The sequence below is a fragment of the Rattus rattus genome, chromosome 7 (genome assembly GCF_011064425.1).
Source record: "Rattus rattus isolate New Zealand chromosome 7, Rrattus_CSIRO_v1, whole genome shotgun sequence".
Taxonomy (NCBI): Eukaryota; Metazoa; Chordata; class Mammalia; order Rodentia; family Muridae; genus Rattus; species Rattus rattus.
This window is the reverse complement of record NC_046160.1, coordinates 73,178,749-73,189,354: the sequence shown is the minus strand read 5'-3', so window position 1 is coordinate 73,189,354 and position 10,606 is coordinate 73,178,749. Positions and strand designations below refer to the sequence as shown.

The following is a 10,606-nucleotide window of genomic DNA, read 5'->3' as shown; positions in this document are numbered from 1 at the left end:
CTTATTTACATTTTAATAGGTTTTAACATCTTCTGACTTTATAGCTTTCTACAGTACCTCCTCAGAGAAGTTAGTAATACAATTATACTAGTCTCCCTTATCCACAAAGTGTACATTCTAGGACCCAGGTAGATTCCTAAAACTAAGGATAGCACCAATTTCTATACAGGTTATGAAAGCACTGTCAACTCCAAAACCCAAGCTGCTCCAAAACAGAAAAGTCTGAAGGCCACCAAGTAGAAAATTCCACATTTAAAGTCACAGCCTCATATAGTAAGCCACAGTGAAAATAGCATGTATATGTATATGTACATATATATATACATGTAAAGTGTATAATATGTAATATATGCAGTATATATATAATATATGTGTATGTAGATAGATAGATAGATAGATAGATAGATAGATATTATCTCCAGCTATGAGCACAGAGTACATACAAAACCTAAGTGAGATGAAGAGACCTAGGAATATCTTTAACAAAGGAAGAGAATAATCTCTACAGTAAAAGTTATAAAAACAAGGACAAAAGAAATTAAGAAGATATTAAAAAAAGTCCAAGTTTTTGTTTCAGAAAAACTAATATTGTTAAAAGTTTACATACTAGTTAAAATGATACTCATATTCAATAAAATATCAAAGACATTTCACAGAAATAGAAAAAAATACGTTCACAGAATTATAACAATCCCCAAACGACTTGAAACGACCAAAGCGACATGAGCACCGGGAATAATGATGAAGGCACTACCATATCTGCCGTCAATGTAACCAGAACATGAAACGGACATAAAAATAGACATGCAGACCAATGAAACCAAACAATATAAAAACAAATGCACATATTTACAGCCAATTTCTTTTAAACAAAGCCAGCAATGTTAAACTTTGCACTTTAAAGTATTAGGGAAAAACTATGTCCCCCCCCCCAAGCACAAACATCCAACCCCCCCCAAAAAAAATTAATCAAAGAGCAGATTTATTTCTAGACTGTACTAAGTAGTCAAAAGGTTCAACAAGAAAAGTTCACACAAGCCCATTAAGAAAAGGGTTTGAACAGTCACTTCTTGGGAGATTATGCAAATGACCAGCAAACATGAAAATAGATAGCAACAATGTTGCAGCTATTCTTCCCTGTCAATGTTGTGTTTAGAACCACTAGGAGACAAACCTCTGGGAACATCTATGAGAACTTTTTCCCTTGTGTTAACAGAGGTGGGAAGATTCACACTAACTTTGGGTGGTACCATCTTATGCTCTCATACAAGGAAGTTAAGCTCATACAAGGAAGATACAAACAGGGCAAGCGCAGGGAGGGATATAGACAGGGTGATTTAGTGGGTGTGGGGCATAGCCAAAGGGAAGAGTTAACTCTTAAAGCACAGAAGGAAAACTGGTTCACAAAGTAAGTATCCAAAAACAACTAATAGAGAAGATTTTGAATGCTCTAACACAAAGAAACACTAAGTCTGAGGTGAGAAATATATTGTTTCCTCCAACCTCTTCATGAATACATACTATATATGTGCACTGAAACACTGCCTTGTGTCGCAGAAACACGGACAAGTTTTAGATGCCATGGCTTTTTAAATTTTTTAAAAATATTTTTTATTAACTGACTCTGTGGGGAGAGTACATTAGTGAGCATATGTCATGGCTGTTCATGTGGAGGTGGAGGACAACTTTCAAGCATCAGCGAATGTTTTGTGGCAAGCACCTTTAACCAATATGCTTTCACCCCATAAAAAACAAACAAACAACTGTGATTTTAAGCTTCTTTCTCCAGGTTCTGATGTGCATTACCTTTCAAAAGATTTTTTCAATATAAAAATACTCTTCTACTTTTGATTAAAGTCTCCCACTCTCTTAATGATTACCGTTCTAATTATAGTCTAAGTCTAGTCACTCATTCCAATAATGCTCCAATACATCTTTATTTACTTACTTACTTACTTACTTACTTACTTATTTTTCAGCCAGGATCTGTGTGGACCTGACTTGCTTGGCAGATTAAGGTGGCCTTGATCTCAAAAAGATTTGTCTGCCTCTGCCTCCCAAGTCTGAGATTAAAGGTGTATGCCGCCATACCTACCTATAATCCACATCTAGACTGGTGTATCTACAAATGCAGTACTCTTTCCTTCATAACTCCTAAGTTCAAAATATATTTGACCTCAAAATCAAGCCGCATCAAGAATGTAGGGAAAAACATTTTCTTTAAAAATTAAAGTATTCCCATCGATTCACAAACATGGTCCAAATACAAATATCAGCTCAGTTCTTATACAGCCCATAAAAAGTATCAATGAACACAAACTAAGTCTTCGATGATGCAAAAACCTTCAAACATGAGCTTATTTAGTTTTTGAGGAAGCTGTTGGCCAGTCTCAAACAGCACCTAGTGCTGAATGTCTTTTTTCCCCCAAATATAGAAATTCTGTAAGTTTTCTATGTTCAACTTACGCATATTATTTCTTACAAATGTTTAACTGATTACAAAACCCAGCGATCGCGGCAGCGCAGCATTTACAGGATCTGGACCAAGTCGAATTTGCACAAATATAAAAGTTTGTAAGTGCTGTTTCCTTGGATCCTCTCCGGAGCCTCGTGGGATAATTATTGCTATTCAACCCCTTTTTATAGGTAGTCAGACGCTGCTCCTAGAGGCCAAGTGGCTTGCCAAAAGTCACATGGGTACTAAAGAGCATAAACCAGCATTCCAACCCTGCTCAGTCAGCTCACCAACAGTTCTAACCTGTACCAATGGCCTCGGCACTAGGGTCTCACTTTTCCCTCCAGCTCCATCAGGCTCGCGGGACTGGGCCGTCATGAGACAAGAGAAACGCCTAGCCTCAGACAAAAAGCTGCGGCGGTCCGTTCCGAGAGCCGAGAGAGTTGCGGATGCTGAGAACTAGCAGGCGACGGGCGTGGCAAGAGCCCGGCTCCCAGACCGGAGGGCGCAGGCGCAAAGATCCGGGAACCAGCCCGGCTTTCCGCTCCCGGCCCCGCGACCTGGACATTATGCTTGCCACCGGCTGGACATCATGGAGACGTCCATGGGAAGCCCGACGCACCTGACAAGGAAGTCACAGAAGATCAGGTTATCCTCAGCGACGTCGGCAGCTAGTCCGCGGTTGACCCGGGAGAGGCGGACTCTCAGATAGCGCCGGCTTTCTTTAAACACCTGAGAGGAAGAAGCCCGAGCCACATTGGGTGTAGAACCGTCTGTCAGACCGCCCCTTCCGGTAGCCGCCGTAGCTGCTTCCGGTGGCGCGCCTGGCCGGCTCCGGGCTCGAGCGTCCCCAGGCGCGTTCCGCTCCTCTGCCCGCGCGGGTTACGCCTCTCTGTGTCCAGCAACACAGCAGAGGCCCGGCCCCGCCGCGGACACAAGAGCGAGCCCGGGTAACAAAATGTGTTGCGAGAAGTGGAGCCACGTGGCCGAAATGCTGCTCTTCATTGAAGACCGCGAGGAGGAGTACAAGATCCTTTGCCTCTGCTCCCGAGCATTTGTAGAGTAAGTCTTGGCGGTCCTCTCACTTTTTATCCTTGCTTAGGAATGTGGGTGTCGCTGATCTCGAGTGAGGCTTACCTAAAAACCAGATGACCTGCTTCTAGGGCAGACCGATGTCTAAGAAATTGGAAACTTCTCGGGCATGAAGGAATATTCTACTTCGATTACTAAAGGGAAATTATTAAAATTTTGATTTTTAAAATGTGGTACCCTAGATATGTTATTTCGTATTTACACAAGTGAAGGGCCAATCTCAGGGTTGAGTGAGTCGTGCGCCTCAGTGATAGATGCAGAAGAATCGCAAGTTCGATCCTGAAGTACACCAGTAAATTGGAGGCGTGAAGTGTAAGCTAATGAAAATAGCACGATGAGATGAAGGATCTAAATAAAGCTCTATTTTCAAACAGTAAAATCCTTTCCAACTAAAATTTTCAACTAAAAAACAACTTCTAAGTATTTGAGACAAAAGGCTTAACTGTTTACAGCAGGTTTAGAGACATCTCTGAGGAAAATGTTTGTTTCATGCTTAAAATTGCCTGGCTGGAAAGAACCTTCTGGTAGAAAAAGCACCGACAAATTTTAAATTTAAGTTTGAAATTTTTCTTTTTCATTATGAACTTGAGGGAAGATATCCGAAAGTTCCTCAAAAGAGAATTAAAACACCATGTTAAATTTAATACTAAAAAGGCACTGTCCTCATTTGCACCGGTCAAAGTTGAGCAGTTCTGAGGGAGGGGAGGGGAGAGTAAGGATGGTAATAAGATAGAAAGGAAGACTCAGAGACAAGCATTAGAATTGGGAGGGCTGCAGGTCTGTACCACACCGGCCCCAAATGTATTTCTCATAGCCTTAATATACTTTACAGTATCGTGGGAAACAAGTCACAAACTAGCAGAGACAATGGCTGACATAGATTGGATATCTGTTCCCATCCAGAGGCTTCCCTGTTCCTTCCACCAAGATTAATAGAATGTCCGGCCCCTTACCTTGAACTTAAGTTGTAGATCCTAGTTCCGTACGTCAGCAGGCCAGGAAATCTGCTATCCAACAGGCCCTGACCTCCCTTGACTTTGCCTGACAGGCAGGCTTTCACAGAAGCAGGCAAAAATGGCTGCCAACGCTCATTATATATAGTCAGGCGTGCATTTAATTTGAACTTTTGTGCTCCTATTAGATGTGCTGGTAGGTAATGGAATAAAAGAAAGAACCAGACTGCACTGAATTTACCTTCTAAACAAAGTTCCGTATTGCACTAGGATAGCTGTTTGTAAAATTATTCAGTTAACTCTGGATATGAGATGGGTCTGTGGAGCTTTGATAGCAGTCTGTGGCAGGATAGACAGTGAAATTATGAGGCCTTGGAAGGGGAAAGTCTTCTTGAAGCCTCTTTTTGGCTGAGAGTTGAGAACACCAGTATCCTTAACAGATTTTGATGCGAAGGTTGACTGAGTGAAAAAAATGTGTAGAAATGGTTTGAATAAAGTATTAAACTAGCCTGGTGTGATGGCCCACATCTTTAATCCCAGCACTCGGAGAAGAGAAAACAGTCAGGCTGATCTCTGAGTTCAAGACCAGCCTGGTCTTCAAATCCAGTCTAGGACAGTCAGGACTCTGTTACAAAGAGAAAGCCTATCTCAAAAAGAAAAGGAAAAAAAAAGGTTGGACTACAGCAATGGACTATGGAGATGCTCAGTGAGTAAAGGCATTTACCACCAATACTGAAGGCATGGGTTTGATCCTCAGGGTCCACATGGTGGAAGAAGAGAAACAACCCCAAAGACTTTAAGACATGGTCTTACCAAGTGACTGGCTGGCCTGAAACATTCTATAGACTAGGATGGTTTCAAACTCACAGAGCTCTGCCTGTCTCTGGCTCCCAACACTAGGATTAAAGGTGTAGGCTAAAATAGCAATTAGTCATGTGAGCCATCCTGGAGCACTTGGAGAGATCTAGGCCACTAACAGACTGTCTCAAAAAGAAACTAGACAGTCTGAGGAGTGACGCCTTAGTTTATTGAGAGAGTCGACTGCTGTTGTTACTGCTACTTTTCACACTATCTTTAATGTTCCAGTAGAAGACCTTTTGGGGTAGTTCTTATAGCCCAGACTTACCTTTCCAGTTTCTAGACTCACTTCTCCAAGAGCATCTTGGTTCTTTTAGTACTGGCCTCAAGCTTTTCTGTTGCTATGATGAAAATCTTGCAACTTAAGAAAGAAAGGGTGTGTTCTAGTTCAGTTCCAGGTTATAGTCCATCAAAGGAGGCAAGCCACAGCAGCAGAAACTTGATGGACTTCGTCAAATCCAGAGTCCCCCAAGCTCGGATATGTGCCAGGGACACATATGATGCCATCCCTGTAGGTAGGTAGGTCTCCAACATCAGTTAATGCAATTAAGATGATACTTAACAAACGTTCTCAGAGGCTTTTCTCCCAGGGAGAAATTTAAATTGTGTTAGATTGACAATCAGTACTAACCAACCCAGAACTTTAAAACCAAAAGCCGTGTATTTGTTGTTCCTGTGTCTTCTCAGTAGACAGCTCTGCAGTACCCATATGAACCATAGTACATGTGTGAATGGGTATTTGCATATATGTATACATTCCGTGTATCTAAGGCCATGAGTTTTAATACTGAACCATTATGTAGAAACCTTTTTTCCACAATCCATTTATTCATTCATTGTAACCATAATGACAGCTGTACTGACCCTGCCTCCCCCTCATATCTCAGTGTCCCATGTATTTGGGTAGTGACAGACACAACACTGATGCCTGTGTGTGGCTCCCACTCCCTCCCTTGCCCATGGTGCCTGTGTTCTGGTGACTAGTGGGACTAGAGATCATGTGGCAAGAGCACATTTGCACTATATCTCCTTGCTATTCTCTGTTGATCTTTTTTATGCTTCATAAAGTATCCCTTCAAAAACAGGAGTGTTCAATCATACAGGAGTTTTATTTTGTTTGTTAGAAGGTCACCAGAAATTCAGTGCTAGGCATGGTAGCTCATGCTGTAATCCTAGTAGTTGGGATACCGAAGTGAGGGCAGGAGAGTATATGACATCTCAAGTTCAAGGCCAGGCTCTGCTACATGGTGAGACCCTATCAAAGAAAGTAATATGTTACAATGTGTGGTGTGCTTTTATTAAATGTTCTGTAGGTTTATTTTAGTAATGACATTTTCAATTATAGTAATTAATGTGCAAAAGAAAGTTGAATAAGAACATTATTCAACCTTTATACAGACCATGGCTATTTTGTCTACTGTGTAATAGATATTCTTCCTGTTTATGAATATATTATAGTATAGAGATGTAACTTAATATGTGGATGAGTTCACCCTTTCCGCTATTGGAATATATTCAAAAACTTCGAGAATACCTAGTTGCTTCTGTGGAACAAAGAAAATCAGATTTTTTTCTCCCATCGCCCAGGAGAAATTCCACTTAATTTTAAAAACTAGCAATGATAAGCATTGTCATGTGTCAAGAAATGCTATTTTATATTCGTTACCGATTTTTAAAACTCCAGGGGAAACATTGTATAGGTGAGAGAAATGTATTAACAGTTTGCTTCTCTTTCTTAACCTTTATTAGTTTATCAGTTTATCATTAACTCCTTCTTCTTTCCAGGTTTATAGTTCAACTTTTTCCAATGCAGATTATTTATTTTGCTTCACAGGGATCGGAAATTATACAACTTGGGATTAAAAGGCTACTATGTCAAAAGCAGTGGCAATAATGCAGGTAAAATAGAGTAAGGCGAATACCCCATTTTGGTAAAAAATTAACTCTGTTATCATATTCACATAATAACTTATGATAATGTGTTCTACTCGCTGGCATAAAGGTGAATGATAAATAATCCTATAATCTCTCTACCTCTCTCTCACACACACCTACATACATACACATGCACACAGGTGCTTGTCTAGAATTTCTATCAAAGTTCATCTTTTATTTTCCTGATTTTCCTGTTGTGTGCTGGCTTGGCTTAGACTCTGGTGTCTACCATTCCTTCCTGATTTGTAACCATTAGCCTGGAATTTGAAACTTTTTTAAAAATCTTTTTTTTTTTTAATTGATATTGGCATTTTGCCTGCATGTGTGTGTAAGTGTACTACAAGCATGCAGTGCCCATAGAGGGCATCTTGAGGGAATCATGAATTTTGGGAATGCCCAGAAGAGAACATCGGATGGATCCCCTACAACTGTAATTATAGATCTTCTGAGTCACTATGTAGGTGCTGGGAATCCAGCCTGACCCTCTCTGGAAAAGCAGCCAGTCCACGGAGCCATCTCTGCAGTCTAAGTTTGAAGTTTTGTAAAGTAAAAACCATGAAGTCTCTGTCAGATTTTTATAGTAAAGGTAGAATTAGGATGAATCCCAAGTGAACATTACTTCAGCCTTTTGCCTGAAGTAATAAGACACTACAATCCTATCTGACTTACAATACCAAATAAAATCAGAACATTTATTCTATGTTATGACTTGACTTTATACTCTCTCACACTTCCCTATCCCCTTTCTCTTTCCACATAAAAGTTTCTCAGAATGAACAGAACTGCAGCACAGAGTTAAGCCAAAGACAACTCCAATATAGTCTATCGTAGTTGCCTTCAAAGTACTTTACCTTTCTCAAGGATAGGGCAAGCCAAGGTTTCATACCGTGCTGTCCACATAAGGATTCTGTAGGCTCTAGACTCCTGCTGAACCTGAGAAACTGTGTTACCCACGAGAGGACCACAAAATTGGTTGATTTGTCTTCCTCATCCGATGCTCACCTGAGCTTTCATAATGTCAGTGGATGGAGTAGTGAGTGGGACGCTCTTCGCTACTTAGATGGATGCCTTGTCCTCACTGAAAAGTCTCTTAGGTAGAATTTCCTATGAGGTTTCTTTAGCAGTATCTATTTCTGTTTCCTAAATGATAGACTTGGAGTGAGGAGTGTGTGTGTGTGTGTGTGTGTGTGTGTGTGTGTGTGTGTGTGTGTGTGTATGTGTGTGTGTGTGTGTGTGTGTGTGTGAGAGAGAGAGAGAGTTCACATTACCACTACCAACTCTTTAGATTTTGAAATATGTAGCAATAGCATTAGTACAAGCATGGGCAAGTCATGTAAGAGTTTTGGATCTCAGATTCTTCTTTAAAATGAGGATAAGAAAACCTGCGTTTGCATTTTCTCTACAATGAAGCTAACAAATGCTGTCTATAGGAGACCAAGTTACAGAAGAGGAGGAAGATGATCATTCCAGTGGCACTACAGAATCACATAGCCCAGATGAAAGTGACCTTGACTCTGAGGCCAAACTCATGAGAAGTATGGGATTACCAATTCAGTTTGGTAGAATGTCTATACATGAGAATTTTGAGGTATGGGTCTACTCTTAATTTCCATTTCTTGTTTTTATAAAGCAGTATTGTCAATCAGATTCATTCACAGAACACTTTACTCGTATCATAGCGAAAGTACAAGTTGGGGTTTGTCCCACATGTAACTTTTCTTCTGTTGAGTACTTAACAGTTACTTTTTGTGTATTAAAAACCCATGCTGGGAGTTTGGGTGTGGGTGGGTTGTGCTACTCTTGAGGTAGACTCAAGCTTGTTACCATTTATCTGATGTAGGTGTCCATGAATGCAAGAAATAAAGCTAAAGTGAGGCAGAAGAGGAGAAAGCACCGAAAGCAGTATTTAGATGAAATGGTGCGGGAGGACTGGAGAAATGACTGTGAAGAAGATGACCTTGTAGTCTCCGATGACCCATCTTCAGTTGAACACTGTGAGAACAACAGAGCATGTGAAATTCAGAGCAAAACAGATGCTGAAACAGAAAACCTTTCTGTTGAAAATACACTGGCTCCAAAGCTAGAGGTCACAGAGAATTGGGAAAAGTACTGGAATGAATATGGAGAAGGGCTGTTGTGGCAAAGCTGGCAAGAAAAATATCCAGACCAGACACTGTCTTCTGAACCTTGGAACCTTCCTGATACAAAGGAAGAATGGGAGCAGCACTACAGTCAGCTTTATTGGTATTACTTGGAGCAGTTCCAGTACTGGGAAGCTCAGGGCTGGACTTTCGTGGCCTCACAAAACTGTGATAAAGATGTTTGCACATCTCATGCAGAGGTTGACCAGAATGCCGAGAGCAGCCTGAAAGCAGATGTAACGACTTTTTCATCTTCACCTAACACAGCGGAGGATGAAAGCCTTGGCTCAAATGACAATGACCACAATGAAATTATTGCTGGGCTTAATAAGATAACTCTGAGTGCAGAGGAAGTAGAACAGAGCCAGTTAGATTCCTCTGAACACTGTGACAAGCCACTCAGTGAAGTCACTGGGAAGGAGTGCCCTGCCTCTGGAGGAAGTGACTCCTGTCATGGAACACCCAAGGAAAGTGACATATCTGAGAACAGAAGCTCAGACCAACCAGCTCAAGGTAGGATTGTCCAGACTTAGTCTGTCAGGTAATGGTTCTCAGTCTGCTTAACACATTAATATTTAATGAACATTTTATCCCATCTTAATGTCGTATCACAAATAGTAATTAATTGCACATCTATATTAATAAAAAAGGTACTCCTTCCTTCTGTACCTCTGTAGCCAGTAAAGGCAAGACTGAAACACTCCTGGGAAATCTAATTTACAGTGAACTTTCAACTTAGAGTTTTTCAAAACAAATGAATTAGAATTAAAAGCAAGCATTTCACAGGCAAAAGCTTTGTTTATCATAGATTAATAATCTTCTAATTTAGAAATTTGAGGTTGTATTAAGACACAACTGCATAATCAGGCTGAAATTTATGGTCCTGCTGCCACAGCCTCTCCAGTCCTAGGCTTGTGGTAGTTGTGAACCAGTCCTGACCCCAAGTTTGCAGAGTTCTGTGGCTTTCTCTTTTCTCTGAGCTACTACATTCTCATTCCTTTCTGTTTTGAGACTCATCCTTTCTTAACTGACTTTGTGTTAAGTTTCTGTCTCTATATTCCTGATACATACATCTCAACTTCTTTCCTGTTGCTTTCCTGTGATAAAATACACATTGTGTTGCTGGCAAAACCGCCCTAAGGAAGAGAGTGTTTACTTTCTCTAGCAGTCGA

The 10,606-nt window shown here is 40.7% G+C and overlaps 1 protein-coding gene across 2 annotated transcripts in view; it reads left to right on the top strand.

Annotated features, from left to right (window-relative positions):
* The first annotated feature begins 3,239 nt into the window (after positions 1-3,239).
* The window catches only part of Tgs1 (trimethylguanosine synthase 1), a 39,133-nt gene continuing 31,766 nt past the window's right edge, over positions 3,240-10,606 (top strand). Inside the window, exons 1-4 of one of the 2 annotated variants that reach the window (XM_032907814.1) lie at positions 3,240-3,517; positions 7,193-7,257; positions 8,724-8,881; positions 9,134-9,947. In XM_032907814.1, the coding sequence (XP_032763705.1) occupies positions 3,414-3,517; positions 7,193-7,257; positions 8,724-8,881; positions 9,134-9,947 (1,141 nt within the window). In that variant the 5' untranslated portion in view covers positions 3,240-3,413. Of the gene's footprint in view, positions 3,518-7,192; positions 7,258-8,723; positions 8,882-8,998; positions 9,948-10,606 lie in introns of those variants that run through there. The other variant, XM_032907813.1, reaches the window with a different exon arrangement.